The sequence below is a fragment of the Vigna radiata genome, chromosome 8 (assembly GCF_000741045.1).
Source record: "Vigna radiata var. radiata cultivar VC1973A chromosome 8, Vradiata_ver6, whole genome shotgun sequence".
Taxonomy (NCBI): Eukaryota; Viridiplantae; Streptophyta; class Magnoliopsida; order Fabales; family Fabaceae; genus Vigna; species Vigna radiata.
The window spans coordinates 887,687-904,938 of record NC_028358.1 but is presented as its reverse complement, the minus strand read 5'-3'; the positions used below and the strand labels follow the sequence as shown (position 1 = coordinate 904,938).

General features: G+C 26.0%; 1 protein-coding gene across 1 annotated transcript; it reads left to right on the top strand.

The window, feature by feature from the left end:
- The first annotated feature begins 3,357 nt into the window (after nt 1-3,357).
- LOC106771751 (ethylene-responsive transcription factor 1B-like) lies at nt 3,358-4,032 on the top strand. Its single transcript, XM_014657748.2, has one exon. The coding sequence runs from the start codon at nt 3,379-3,381 to the stop codon at nt 4,030-4,032; it is 654 nt and encodes a 217-aa protein (XP_014513234.1). The 5' UTR covers nt 3,358-3,378.
- Nucleotides 4,033-17,252: the final 13,220 nt, after the last annotated feature.

Below are 17,252 nucleotides of genomic sequence, written 5' to 3'. Positions count from 1 at the left end.
CCTTCGCCTTTTCTCTCCGGCTGCATTGCATTTTCAGGTGCATTTGATCTCTTTTGAACCATTTTAAACTTGCTTTTATTTCAATTAAAGTAATCTTTCATGTATTATGTTTCATTTGAACCAATTAAAATGAGTTTTCGTTGTGTTTTGGTGCAGTTTTTCTTGTATCTTTGGTAGCGTAGTGCACTTACTCCCTTTGCTTGTTTCCTCGTAAGAAAACCTTGCGTTTTTTTGGATCTCTTATGACATTTTAACCTGAAGTCGAACCTGGGTTCTTGTCTAGTTCCATTCCCACCGCCAAAGAAAAAGAATACGGTGACACCCACCGTATTCTTTTTCTTTGGCGGTCGGAATGAACCTAAGAAGCGACTCAGGTTCATCTTTGGGTTGAAATGCCATAAGAGATGCAAAAGACGCAATTTTTTCTTATGAAAAAACTAGCAAAGGAAGGAGGTGCCACTACGCTACCCAAAGACACGAGCAAAACTACACTAAAACACAACAAACACTTCGTAGATGTCAGTTAATGTCATGTTCGACGTTTATAGTGTCCTTAAACGTCGGTTAGTGTCATGTCTAACGTATTTATAGTGCCCTTAGACGTCGAGTAGTGCCATGTTTGACATTTATAACAACCCTTAGACGTCGGTTAGTATCATGTTCAACGTCTTTATAGACGTCGGTCGTGTCATTGAACCGATGTCTATAGTTACGTCGAACCTGCAAAATCTGACGTCCCATTAACGTCACCCTCAAAAATGCCAGTTCAGAATGTAACGTTAAAAAACAAAAATAACAAACGTCTAAAACTTTTTCTGTACTAGTGTAATAGATTTGTTCGAATCTTCTTGTTGTTAGTGACTTACATAGATTCATTCACAATAACAATCCTTTCTAATATTTCCTTTTTACAAGTACTCACTATTTTTTGTGTATTAGACTCGTTATCAATATATTACTACATTGACATTTTATCCATATTCAAAATGAAATTCATCACTAACATTATCTTGACGAAGTTAAATCTAATCACACATGTCATTTTTCTAAACACATAATTGATTTTGATTAGAACGTAAACTTATTCATTTTTTTCTTTAATTAGAATTGGCTTCATACTCACAATAAAAAAAAATAATTGAAACATTTCTACAAATAAGAAAAAAATAAAAATCTAAATATGCATGATAAATTCATTAATTTTATGATAAATATTATAAAATTGTGTCTATAATGAATTTTTTTTTAATTAAGAATGTGAACCCTTTTAATTTATGATTCTTCCCGTTAAAAAGGGCCTACCATGATGACACTAGGTTGGAGCTTTCTCAACAATTTTTGTCTACTATCAACACTACTAATCATACTTTGGTTTCCAAGTTTTAAATCGACCAAACAATTAATTGAAAAGAAAACAGCATACATGATAGTGAAAGAACATAAAATTGACCTGTCAACGTAATTTTCTTTTTCTGGAAACATGTTTTAATTTTCTTTCGTTGTTTACTTACTTATTTAACAATTATTATGACTAATTACACTGCTATATAAGTTGAAAATTATTCCATGTTTTTTTATATATTTACGTTTAATGAAGAATAAACTTATATATATTAAGTTAACTATTGACGTCTAACCCTTCAAAATAGTAGTTTATTATATGCTCGCAGAAAACATGTTTTTTTTTTTTTAAATAACATTTAACATAAATAAATGTTTTTAATATATACATCATATTCTGATTAAACTTATATAAAATATACTTGAATTTATAAATTTTTAAAGTATCTAAGAATTTTGAAATATTATTTAAGAATTTTGAAATATTAAATTTATAAACCCTCGAAGTATAGAAAGGTTTAAGAATACAACAATACAATATTAAACTTTACATTCAATTATGAATTCATGCATCCAAAAAGAAAATTATATCATCCATTATTTTCGTACGTATGAAAAAAAAAATACATCGTTTATTATTTTTGTATATATGTATGTTGAATTTAATCACTTTAGTATTATCTAACTAATTTCAAATCACTAAATAAAATCCTTATTTAAAATGTCTCAGTGGCAATTGCTTATTATTTGTCTCATAAATCATATTATTGTATAATTTTGTTCATTGAAAAAAAACAAAGAATTAAAAACTTTAATATAAATATGTGTTAATTATAATTTTCCTTCTGAACTTGACGTGGTTACGTATGTTCAATTATTTCCAACCTAATGATAGCCGTAAATAGAGGAGATGCACTCCTGCCATAAAACGGGTAGAAAATTTAAGCTAATTTTATTAAGATTGGTTGAACTAATACATTAATTTTATTTATACATATGTATTTTAAAAATATTTAACTATTTAATTATGATAAGTTAAAATTATTGTTAATTTTACTGATTTAATTATTTTATAGCAATTAATAATTAAAATTTAATTTATAAATATTAATGATTTAGTTATACTATATATATATATATATAAATATATATATATATATATATATATATACTATTTTATAATCTTTAATTTTTAATATTAGAAAAGTGTGATGTTTGATCCGAAATATTTAAAGATGTATTAAAAATGAATATTAGAATACAAAATATGTAATAATTGAAATTCAAAGTTTTTTATATATTTTTTTTAAAAAAACTATTCGTTCATAAATTAACTAATTTATTTTTTATTAGTAAATAAACATATTTTGTTTATATTTTTGAGGTGTAATTTTTGTTATGGATGTGTGTGGTTTTTCTATGTTTTGTATTTTTTTTTTTAATTTTTTATTGATGAATTTGGGAGTGTCACTTAAGAGGTCAAAGTTATAGTAAATTTTAGGATGAATTTATTTGTGAAGTAAAAAATTTTAGTTAAATGATTGGTATGTAAATAAAAGTTACAAAATTTAAATTTAGTTTAAAACGATAGTAAAATATATTGCAAAATATAATTTTAAATAATAAAAAGTAACTTTTTATATAGAAAAAAACATATTAACATAATTATTTTTGTCATTAATATTTATTAATAACACTAAATTAACATTTCTCTTAAGAAAATACTCTCCCCGACCCGTTACTTCCTCTCCCCACCAAAACATGCAACACAGTTTGTTTCATTAATTTATTACAAACATGAATATTATAAATGATTGTAATTCTTAATCTCTTTTTGTCCTCCACAAAAAGAAGAATATAATTAAGAATGACTATACTTAGAAATTTCTATGGAGAAAAAATTAAAATGGATTTAAGGGTTTATTTATCCAAGTGTGAAGTAGGTATAGGTGTTGACTCTTAAATTTCATTGCCTATATAAGGGAAAAGCCGTGTGTTCCAAAACTAATCCAAAACAGAGCAACTCTGTTTTCTTCAATGGATTCTTCTTCCATTCTCTATTCATCAAACTCTTCAGAATCCTCAATGGGATCCCCTCATCACCATCTCCCTTTCAATGAAAACGATCCCGAAGAGATGCTTCTCTATGGCATGATCACATCATATCAAGAGCAAAACAACTCATGCAAACTCATCATCAAAGAAGAAGAGGTGAATTCAAAACAACACAAAAGTAGTAATAGTAACAACAACAATGGTAAGAGTTTTCGAGGTGTGCGGAGACGACCATGGGGAAAGTTCGCGGCAGAGATAAGAGATTCTACTCGGCATGGTATAAGGGTATGGCTTGGAACATTCGACAACGCCGAGGCTGCGGCGTTGGCATATGATCAAGCCGCCTTTGTCATGCGAGGCTCTGCTGCGATACTTAACTTTCCCGTAGAGAAAGTGAGAGAGTCATTGAGAGATATAGATTGCTCACCCTCTCAGCTTGAAGGTTGCTCTCCTGTCGTGGCCTTGAAGAGAAAACATTCATTGGGACGCAAAATGACTGCAAAAAAGAAGAAGGAAGAGACACAAGAGAGTGATAATATTATGTTAGAGAACATAGTTGTGTTGGAAGACTTGGGAGAAGAGTATTTGGAACAATTGTTAATGATGTCTTCTAGTGATACTAGATGTATTTGGTGAATTATAGGAACTATTGTTTTTAATATTTGATAAGCAATATATTTATTATTATTGTTTACTTTTATTGATCTTGTTTTTTTACATGTGTTAAAACCCTAATTCTTAAATACTTATTCAAGTTTTGCTTCGTTCAACTCACTCTTATTTTTTTCATGTTTGTTTTTGTTTAATGTTTAATTATATTTCCTATGTTTTTTGTTTTCATTACTTATTTATTGTGAAACCCTAAGTCTATAAGATATTTCTACAAGTTATAGTTATGTCCTTTCAACTGACTTTTCTATGTTATTAATTTTGTTTGCTATTTTGTCATTTTAGAATGATCAAATCACATTGATACAGTTGAACTTTTTATTTTTGTTTTGAGTTCAAAATACGTAATATTTGGGATATTTTCTTAATATAAATAAAAAGAACAGTCGTAGTAGATAACACTTGTCTCTTTTTGGATAAATAAATGTATAAATAATTTCAACTAATTTTCTTCTTGTTTTTTATAAAACTATTGCATGGTTCCATAAGAGATTCATGTGTATTTAATACAAATGAGTTTCTTGATTTGTTTTCTTCATTTTCTTGTGGCAAGTGTGAATTATTTTAAACGTTTACTGTTGGATGTGAGACTTTTATTAGGTATACGATAGGAATATTTTTAAAGAAAGAAAATAAAGTAATATAATAAATATTCTTCAAACAATTTGATGATTTTTATAGTAAAAAGGAAAATAAAAAAAAATTGATGTTTTTATTTCTATAACGTCATACAATTTCTGTTAATTTTAAAAAAATATATTTTTTTTCCATTTAAAAGTATTGTTTTAAACATACCCAAGAGTATATTCTGTTCTTGACAACCAAAGATTCATTTCTCCCATAGAAAATTTCTATACTTGGTTGTCCTTTTTGTGGGACTTTTAATTTACTGTTATTAAATTCAAAGAAAATAAAAAAAAAAAACAATAGTTTGAGTATTAAATTCATGAAAATTATCAAAAGGAAAGCTTGTCCTTCATACATTAAAATATAAATATTGCAACTTTAAAAATTATAATTTGGAAATAAACAGTAGAATTTAAATATCCATATCAAGTAAGAGTTTACTTTTCTAAGGCCAAGGTTTGCACACGTGTAACGACGCACGAGGGTTTCTTATTATTATGCCTATTTTCATACTTTTGAGAAATTTTGAGATTTATGAAGAAAAACAAGAAAGAATAGTTTTTTAATGTGATAGTTTTATGACGATAACGATGATAAAAAGTGATGACAACATTTCCAACAATTATTTGATCGATGATGTTGATTTAATATTTTAATTTTTATTTTTATTTTAAATGGTTCCTTTTCATGACAAGTATATATGTTCAAAAGAAGTGGCACATGGTAGGAGGCTAGGTTTCCCTCGCCACCTTATATAACTAATAACTAATTGCTTATAAAAACCAAAGACTATAGTTCATTAACAAGTCAATTGTCATAATAATTAGTGTTATTTTCATGTTAATTCACAAAATCAATGTATAAAGTGAGACTTATACATTTGTATACTATGTCATATCTTTTATATATTATATCATATCTTTAATTAATATGAAATTTTAATTTAATCATCGATTTGAAATTTTTAAATTAGATTTTTAAGTAAATTTTCAAAATTTATTGATAAAATAAAGGTAAAATAATGAGAAATATACTAACTCTTAGTATTTATAAACAAAGAAAGATAAATAGAAAAAAATTGAAATTACTTTTTTAAATTAAAATTAATTTATTACAAACAATTATTTACAAGAGTTAACTATATTTTTAGTTTTTAGATTTGAATGAGAAATTGAAATTTGTTCTTGTTTTCAATTTTAAAAATCAATGAATATACTTTTCTTAATTCAATGATATTATTTTTTTACATGTTAAATGACGTTTTAGACTAGTATATGAGTTTTTAGAATATGTTAAATCGTGTAAACAACTTAAATGTAAGAGTAAAATATTGTTTGACATGTTGAAATTAGGAATGACAACAAGTCAGATCATACACGAATAATGTCTATCTGCTATCTGATAAGAAAATTTGCCCACTACCCGCTTGCTAATATCGTAGATACCTATTTAAAAAATACCTGTGGATATCCGTGCATATCCACAAATATTTAAAAAAAATTATAAAATTTTAAATAAAATTACAAAAGTATATATAAAATATAATACAAATTAAATTAAATTTTAATTAAACTTAACCTAAAAAAGTATAAATTAATTTTAATTTTAATTAAATTTAACTTCATAAAATATAAATTAAATATTTATTTTTATTTTTTGTAGATAACGAATACTCATAGGTATGAGTAGGATAATACTGTACCTGACTCGTTTATAAGCCGATATTAAAATATATGTTACTATCAACTATTCGTTATGGATTTTATTCGTGATACTCGCGGATACATATATTTTTGTCATCCCTAGTAAAATGATTATATATATGAATTTTTAAAGTTTGAAGATCAATGGATAAATTTTAATTTTGAATCTACTAAAAATATATTTAGTTCTTTTTAAAATTTTAACAGTATCTAAACTAATTTTACTTTATAGAAAACAAAAATCTTATGCAAAAGTTCTTCCAAGCAAAGTTGTTAAATCTTCAAGTTTTTGTTAGATAGGGACCAAGAAACCAAAATTTAATTGTGGGAAATGGAATTAAACAATGCAAGGAGAAGATAAATATTAGGATGTGATGAGCAATATTTTGAAGAAAATGAAAATGGAAAGGGCTAGGAAAGAACCTTATACTAAGTTGGTGGAATGTCGAAAAACGTTATCAAATCAAAACTTGGTAAGTATAATATTAAACTTCTGGTCATGTTTTACCGTCCAAGTTTGAGGCAAAGAGAAGCTTCTTCTCTCAATTCTCTTTATTTTGGTCTAACTCACAAAATTGACCATTATCCAACATCTTCTCACTTCTTTTCAATTTTAATCATCACGTGTCATTATTATATCTTCTTAATTTTCCACAATTTTCTCTTCCTTTCTTCTTTCGCTGCTCTTGAAAACTAAAACTAACATTTATCTACCAATCATTAAAATCTAATTCCCATTTGATTTGATTAATGAATATTAATAGAAATTTCATGGTCATGGTCAAGTCAAGTTAAATAAACTCAAATTAGGGTATTTGTTTTATGTTAGTGTTCCTGTTAAAATAGGATGAGAATAACCATTCAAAGAGTTCCTACTTTGTCCAACGTTTTCCTGTTTCTTTGCTACAACTGACCGATTGGTATAAAGGGTGAGTCGCAGAATACACTGTGACGCTTAAGTCATAATTTTTCTATATAAGTTTTTAATAATTCAACAGTGAGTCAAAAGTGAATTTACTTACAAATTAAACCTCTGTTTAGAGTTCATAAGAATCTGACCAATTTATTTATCTCTTAATGGTCATTAATATATGTCTTAACTAGCCATCAATAATTGTTACCATATTTATTATGCTTTAATTACATTCAATGGTTGTCGGGACTGTGCGAAAGAAGACTTTTTCTTACATGTTGACCATTTGGTTCCTTAAGGTCATATGCCATCATATCCGATCGGTCGACTATGAGCTCATAGTAACATGTAAAATTAACACGGTTAGTTTGGTATTTAGTTTAAATCCATGATTTAACTTTGCTTAATTATGCTTCCCACCTTCCATGATTAAGTGAATTTGGCTAACATTTTGAAAGACAAGTACAAATGCTCCAACTATTCTCATTATATACTAATCATCAATGACAAGTTGACTAATCAAGTTTTTAGCAATATTATAAAATATTTAATTGTTTAATAGAGCTGCCTTACAAAATAGATTTCACAAGCCCTTGCGACATTCGACCCATCGTTTTGGGCCATGTGGTTGTCCAAATTGGCATCCCTCTTTTTTTAATTGCACCCCTTGGTTTTTCAGAATTATGAATTTCTCTTACTACCCCGCTCCTTCGATGTAAATATGATATTAAATTAATACCTTATGAGAGCCATAATAATACAAAAGCTTATTTTTAATTAATTAAGTAAATTATTTATATTTTTAAAATCTTTATACTTTTCTTAAATAACTGAAAATAGCCCTACCGCCCATGAAAACCAATAAGACCAAAAATAGAAGAATGCTCAAGTGTTACTACATTGGTCCTTTATAAAAACAATAACCATGGATTTATTTTATTTATTTAACAGCACATTTATTTTCTTTTGAAACATATAAAAAATGTTATTGTTACTATATAAAAAAGAGTAATTATTTTATATTTCCTATTCGATAAAACTGGGTTGTTACATTGTTTTTATCGTAACATTCCATTTAATAAAGAATCTAAGTGGTTTTTTAATTAGGGTATTTGTTTTATTAAATATATTTTTTTATTAATTTAATTTTAGTTTAACTGTACAGCTTGTTTTTAAAAAAACCTCAAATTAAACGATGTTACATCTAATTTATATTTTTGTTATCATGGATGTCTTATTTTTATTAAACTTAATTGTAAAATATTATTATTATTATTACTACTATTTTAATTTAGATAACATGTCACAAGTTATATTTTTAAACTTGAAATTAAAAAAAAAAATCACATCAAAACAAAGACCCTTTTATGTGAAATTTCAAATGAAAAAGTTGTTTGAAAAGAAAAAAATGTCAAATTGTTAAAAAAACACGATTTTAGTATTATTTAAAAAGAAATTAATAACTACCCCATAATTTAAAATGCAATCTACCTATCATTGTATTATTATTATTTTTTTAAAATTACTGTTTAAAGAGTTAAAAAGCTGAGAAAAGGTCATCATTTTAATTAGGTTTGGGGGTGCACATAGCAAGATTTATTATTGTTTTGTATAAATCAAAAGGTCATTTTTGTTTTGTAGAAAATTCAAAGCTATTAGTGAAAGAGGTTGCAAAACTTGTCAGTGAAGTACGTGTCTGACCATACTTTATATATATATAAACACTTCTACAAGAAAAAGAAAACCAAATAAAAAAATAAAATAAATTCTTAAATAGTCAAAATTTAACTTATATATAAATTAATTTTAACTCATAATAAAAAAACTTCTTAAATAGTAAAAGGTTACTCTAGAAGATACGGATTTTAACCTTAGTTTCTTCCTTACTCTCACAAGCAAACAAGATATCTGTACCAAGGTTTCAAAATAACATTATAAAAGATATAAGCTATAGGTAGCTTATATGTTTGGGTTTGATTAATTTATATTTTTACAAGTAATTTGAAAAAAAAAAATAGGGATGTAGCCGGCAAACTTAATTTTAACTCAAAAGTTAAAATAAAACAAAAAGTTGAATATATTATATTTATTTTAACATTAGTCTAATTTATAATTTTATTTAATTTTAATATTATATTTATTTAGATTGACATTGATTAGGTGGGTTCTAATTTATTTTTTATATTTATATTTATTTGAATAAAAGTAAATATAAGATTGAATAATTAATATTAATATTATTTTAATATTTATTTAAGCCCGTATTAATTAAATTGATTCTAATTGTCTTTTAATATTTATTAATGTTGCTATCTTTTTAGTTGAAATTACTATTATTACTTTTAATATTTTTATGTATTTAGACAAAGGAAACTCATATTTAAGCATGATAAAATACGGTGATATGTGTTTTCCTAAATTTTATGATTACGAACACAATATTTTTTTAACTTATTTCTCTATATAAATTCTTACACTTAAATATCTCCTTTTCTCTCAATAAAATGGAATTCTCTTTCTTTTTAAATGGTCATTTTTCAATTACTCTTTGAATTTATCTTTAACTCAATTTATTTTATCATTTCTATTTATTTGTTTGTTTCTTACGTGTGTTGAAGATGAAAAAGTAGGTTAATTGCAAAAATATTCATTAGAATAATGAATTATATTTTTTAAAATGTTTCCATCATTCTAATTAAAAATTAATTTAGAGCATATTAGTTTAGTTTAGTTTAAAATATTTAAAGTCAATCTTCTAAATCATGCTTTTAAATTAAAATATAATTATAAAGTTCGTTATATATGTGATGAAAATTTGACGTTACTAACTAGTATACACATTTGCTTAACATTGATTTTTTTTTTATCGATATTAAATATTTATTTATTGTAATATATACATTTGCTCAATTTTTTTTTTATCGATATCAAATACTTATTTTTCTTGTAATAATTTATTTTTTTCATATAAGTCATTATATTAAAGGTTTTTTTTTATTAAAGCGAACTTCTTTTTATTAAGTCTGATTTTTCGTTCAGAATAATATTCTATAAAACTAATAATTAATTATATTTTTCATATATGAAATTGAAAGAAATTTGATTTTGGTTCTTTAAAAATAGCATGTGTGGTTGTAGAAATTATTTGGCAGTTCCATATTCTTGATTGACATTAAAATCTCAATGACAAAGGAAACACAAATTTATTTCATTAATATAGCAAATTCTCACACAGCTTCATATGACGAAAATAGAAATCAGATTACACGTAATTGCATGCATAGCATGCACATATATTCCTTGGACAAAGCCAAAGTATTAATAAAAGCAGACACCAACGTACGAATACAAGAAAATAACATCAAATTTCTTTATTTCAAGAGCCAAAAGGATTATTCCATATACTTCACAAGAGTGCATGCATGCATGCATGATAGTAGAAGCTTCACGAATGGCAAGACTAGTTTCCCAAAGGAGGATGCTTCTTCCATGGATTTTTCTTTGGAGGAGGCTTATGGTGGCCATCCTCTTCCTTAGTGTTTTCTGCTTTTGAAGGTTCATATTCTGTGGTTGGAGGCCAGTGTTTTTTTGGTGGGGGGTGATGGTGATGGTGGTGGTGGCTGTCTTCCACGGAGGATTCCTCCGTTGAAAGTAAACGACGATCAGCTATGGAAGTGGTGACCAAAAGGGCTATCCCTAGTATTACTAGGAGACATAGGGACATGAATTTGGAAGACATTTTTTGTTCTTGATTCTGGATTTTATGTTTGGAGTTATGGTGGAAGTACAAGAGCCATAACATGGCATATTTATAATGTTGTTCGAACCTATCTTACAATGACACGTGTCTTTTTTAATTCATTGTTGGTGGTGCATTGCTATCAAGGTTAAATTAGTATACTGATTAATGAAGATAAGATTAATCACTATTGCACTCAATCTTCAGTTTCCTCGTATTTTGTCTTTGTCTTTGAAGAAATTTCAAAAGTGTTCAGTCCACGCTAACCTCAATTTCTTTACCTACTCTCACTAACAGAGAAGTTAAATCTTTAATTTTTACTAAACCTGAAGATAAAATTGAGACTATATTATATATATGCAATTTGAATTCTCTCTCTATATATAGCCACTGCTTCTTTGCCTCTTCTCTTCATCTCTATTTTTTTTAATTTATCAGAAGTTTTATTATATATATATATATATATATATATATATATATATATATATATATATATATATATATATATATATATCAAATTGTACACATTTATCAGCACGAATGAAAAATAGAGGAAGGAAAACTAGTTACTGAGTTCAGTTTGAAATTGATGGGTGTGGAAGAATTAAAGTTCAATTTATTTTCTTATTAACTAAGAAGAAAAGCAGATGCCCAATGGTTTTTGTATTTTTTTAAATAATTGAAAAATAAAATAAAGATTAAATAATTTAAGAAGCGTACACAAACTAAATAAAAAGTAAGATTCTAAAAATAATACCAATACACTATTTCACTTATAGAAGTCAAATAAAATATTCATTAACATTATATCCTTTTACTTAGTTATAGATATAAAAAGTTTCTTATAATGTCTATTTGGTTGAGTTCTCTCATCCACTAATTGTAGAGAATTTGTTTTATCTTTCCTTTTCATTCATATCCATTCAAACATCACAGAAAATTTTATTCTATTTATTATTTATTCCAATTCTTATTATTTCTTACTCTCTTTTTTTTTTCACTTATAAGGGTTAATTAAGTTTTAGTGTTTTACACTTTTCGTAGAATGAAATTAATCATAGACTTCAAAGTTTAAATAAAAATATTTTTAAATTTTATGTAAACTAAAATATAACCGATATTTTTTCACATGTATTACTTTATTTTAATAAATAATATAGTATTTAAAATATAATTATTTATGTACACTATCACAAAAATGACTTTTGATGTATGCTATTTTTTACATTTAACATAAGAAGAAATTTCAATATCTTAGTGGAAGATGTTAAATTGACGTCGTAAAAACATCATAGGAGTTTGACGTCTTTTAACGACAGATATCAAAACAGATCATCTTGACACAATTTTAAATTAAAAATGGACAGCATTTATCGTAAGTTACATTTGATTTGATGTCTATTGGTGTAGTAACATCAAATGTTGCTTTTTTTTTTCAATACTTTTTTATATTTACAAATTTATCCAAACTTAAAAAATTAAAAGTACTTCAACATAATTCAAAAAATTTCTAGCACAAATTTTATTTTAAAACTAAAACTATTAAAACAAAAAAAAAAAAAAAAGTAACCAAGGTTATCAAAACTAAAACTATTAAAAAAAACTAAAACTTTTACGCTAAAATAATTGCCCTGAACAATTTAAAGCAAAATACACTAGTTAATGTGGGTCCTAACTCCATCATTTTAGTAAATACACTACTCACTCCTGTCTTATGTTTTTCTTATGTTTTTATTGTGTACAAATGATGGATTCTTGAACTACTAGATAAATAACACAACTTCATTGTGTACAGATACTAATGTTTAGAGTTTGAACTGATCTTTGATATGTGAAAACTATATATTATTACCTCATCCAATCTTCTTTAATTTATGCTCAAATGGTGGTTTTTATCCAAAGACATGACATAATAGCCACATACACATGAATTTGGCTACTTATTACATTAAACATAATAAATAAAATAATCACATGTCACGGTCATAAATTGACATGTGAAAATTATTAACTTTAATATGAATGAGTTCTACTTGAATTTGTTTTGTTTTGCGCACAACTCTAATTAAATTGGAAACATTTGAAACATAGATTAGTATTAATATAACTAAGTAGATTATATGAAAAAAAGTAACACTTATTGTACATTATATTGGTATGATGACTAAGGATGACAATGGTCGAGTTCGGGTCGGATAGTGTGATACCTGAACCCGACCCGCCGGATAAAACTGTATCTGAAACCCAACCCGCTACCTGCCGGGTATCTGCCTAAAAAAATTCGCGGATATTTTAAAACCCACGGATATCCGCAGATACCCACAAATATTTAAAAAAATATATTTTTATAAATTATTAAAATAAAATTTAAATAGAATTACAAAAAATATATAAAATATAATATACATTAAATTAAATATAAATTAAAATTTAATTTTTGTTTGGGTTGAATTGGTTCGATTGTCAGTCGTCCTTCTTTACTTTATTCTCTTTTGATCTTCAATCATTCTTGAGAATGTTATCCACCCCCATGGGTTGTTGACGTGCAGAAGACACCCCGACACTCAAGATATAAAAAGGTCTAAATTTTATTAGGATAGAAGAGAAAGATTGTACCTAGTATATTTATAGAGCCTATGACAAACAAGCCCATTGATTAACCATTAGTGCATTATATTTTTTGGCAATCAAATCCAATAATAAATAATTAATATTGTATATTTTGTAAAGAGTAAGACGACTTACTAATTAGTGCAGTATGTTTGTAGGCAATCAAACCCAATAATCAATATTGTATATTTTGTAAAGAGTAAGGCAATCTAACCTATTAATACCTGTTAATTGTCAATAAATGACAATTAATTTCGATCGGTATATTTCATATAGTACAATTTTAATTAAATTTAACCTTGTAAAATATAAATTAATGTTAATTTTAATTATATTTAACTTAATAAAATAAAAATTAAATTTTTATTTGTTGCGGGTAGCGAATATCTACGGGTACGGATAGTATAATACCCGCACCCGACCCGTTTATAAGCGGGTATTAAAATATCCGCTATCCGCGGGTTTCGGGTAGTAAATATCTGCGGGTATCAACTATCCATCGCAGATTTTATCCGCGGATATCCGCGGACGCAAATTTTTTTGCCATCCCTAATGATGACCATTAGTTACCAATATACCCAACCATGAATAACAATAATTAATGGATTAATTATCATTGCTTTATAAAATATTACATTAAGTAACACTTATCCATTAATGTATGGTATAAGGTATATTTTTCTTGGTTTAAACCTTTTTTTGGTCCCTAAGTTAAGTTCTGATGTTGAGTTTATTCCCTGCTTTTAAAAATGTCAACCTTTAGTCCCTATTATATGAAAAATGTATCAAATCAGTCCTATTCGTTAACAAATCACAAGTTTTTCATTAAGTGATTTGTTGTTCATAACACCTCCCGTTAACAAATCACAAAATATTGGATACCTAGGTATGAAAACTTGTGATTTATTGTTCATTAAGTGCTGTCATGAGGACTGGTTTGATACATTTTTCATATTATAGGGACTAAAGGTTGACATTTTTAAATGCGGGAACTAAATTGAACATCAGAACTTAACTTAGGGACCAAAAAATGGTTTAAACCATTTTTCTTTTTCACTCAACATCTATGTTTGCAAATAAGTTTGATTGTGCTCACTCATGACCACAATCAAGTATACATTTAGAGAGTAACACAAATAGTTTTATCCGCAATTTTATTCAATTTAGGCATAAACTTCGATGTACACGTTATAACAAATTATGAAAAATATTTTCTCCAGACAATCTAATAGAATAATTTGATATTTAATACAAATGATTAAAAGTTTAATCATTTGAACTAAATCTCAAATAAGACCTAAGGTTTGTTTAGTGTTTAACTTAAATTATAATAAAACTTAAAAAAAAATTATTTAAGCATACAACATCTAATAAAAATATAAAATTAATCAACTTACTAATATAAACTAAAAATACAATTTAATCAATCACTTAATAATTAATGAAACATCTTTAATAAAACTAAATTTGATAGTAAAAATATTCTAAAAATTTACATGAGACAAACATGTAAACAAAACCAAGAAAAAAAGCGATGAGAAAAACTTCTCCAAACAAAATTCCTAAAAAAATTTGGCCAAGATAAATAAAGTAATGGGAAACATAATGGCAAAAATCACATACAAATCAAGCCATATCAAAAGTTGTTAACACGTATACAAAATATTCACTTAATATTTAGTATACATAAGAAACCTTGAACAAAGTTGGAGGATGATTGAGGAGTCGTCATCGGTGAGGAAGAAAGGAGAACTTTCATTGTCTCTTTAAGGTGTTCAAAACAGAGTCCTAGCATAAAAGCAATCAATGAAAACGAAAGAAAATCATACCCAAGATAGCAAAGTAAAATGCATTTGCATTAAATGAAAGAAAACTTACCTTTGAGAAATGTTTCATACTGCTTTTTCTTTTAAACAGTATATGACATCAAGTTCTATGAGGGTCAATGTCATATCTCATAAAATGTTGGATTTTTAGGGAGGTTGACGTCGAATGAGTACATGAAAATGATTTTTACAATAAATTTTTTAATGTTTTAAACACCATTATACGTCAACCACCTTACAATCCGACTTATAATTGAATATAACATCGACCCTCCATAGAATCTGATGTCTAAAGAATATAGAAAAGGTCATTTCCAATTAACTTTTTTAAATGTTGAAAAATCATATGGCATCAACCTCTCTTCAAACAGATGTCTAAAGGTGATATGACGTGAGTATCTTTGGATTCTGATGTCAAACTCTTTAAGAACATTGACTTCTAACTTTTTTAAATGTTTAAAACTCATATAACATCAGTGTCTTTCAAACATATATCTAAAGGTGATATGATGTTAACCACTTTAATATCAATATCAAACTTTTCAAAAATATCGTCTTTTTGTCTGGTTTTTTTAAATGTTTAAAATATAATGTTAACTCTTTCAAAAAAATGTCTAAATATAACATGACATGATGCTTCCTTTGATATGTGAAGTTAAACTCTTTATTTAATTATAAAAAAGGTCTCTAATTATTTTTTAAGTTGATTTTTGTATGAGTTGACTTTAAAGGAGAGATGTTATAAGTTTATTTATGTAACTCTATAACATATACCGATAAATATTCAATTTATATTTTTTCTCCCAAATATGTGTTCTTTCAATACGAACGACTATTAATTTTCCTGGCAATATTATTCTTTATCAGTCTTTTAATTTTTCACAAAAAATTATTCCGAAAATGAAATTAAAAGAATATATCAATTAAAGATGTCCAAGAAAAAAAATTCTTTCACGCGTCTACTCATAGCATAATAACATTTGCGATAAGATTAAATTCAACAGTTTCAAAGATTTCTTTGCCCCACACAAGGAAAAGAAAAACTAATAACTTTTACTTTTATTCATGTAATTTTATAAATTTCAAGAAATTCAAATAAATAATAAATATAGCATAAAATTACCAAAATGCTGCCAGTACGAAGATACTAAATAAAGAAGAATTTTGAAAAGTTTCAAATTTGAGTCTTCTAAATATTAAAATGGTAAATGGTTATTTTGGAATTTGAGAGTATAAATTAGTATCAATTTAGTCTATAAAAAGACAGAATTGCGTATTTCTTATTTCAATGTTTAAGAAAATGTGACAAATATATAGATTTTGTAATACCATTTTATAAAAAACTAATTCGAAATTAAAGTATAAAGTTTAGGTATCAATTTGTATTTTTTTTCTATATACTAAGAAACTAAATTAAACTTTTGGTTCTCTCAAGAATTCAATTGTTATTGATCTACATAATTATGAACTACATCTGTCATTTATCCAACAAAATGTAAATAAAAAAGAGATCTCATTCAAATAATCTCTAAAATTTGTAAGAGAATTTAATATACCATTTTGGGTATCATAATTTAAAAAAAATATTAAACATTGAGTTACAGCACTCCATGAATATATGTATATATATTGAAATGATTAAACCTGTTTAAAATTACTTTGAAAAAAAAAATTATGAGTCTTTTGGACGAAAAAACATTTAAAAAATGATTCGTTATCATTGACAAGACAAATTGTTCATCATAGTTAGAAAAAAAGTACTATAAAGA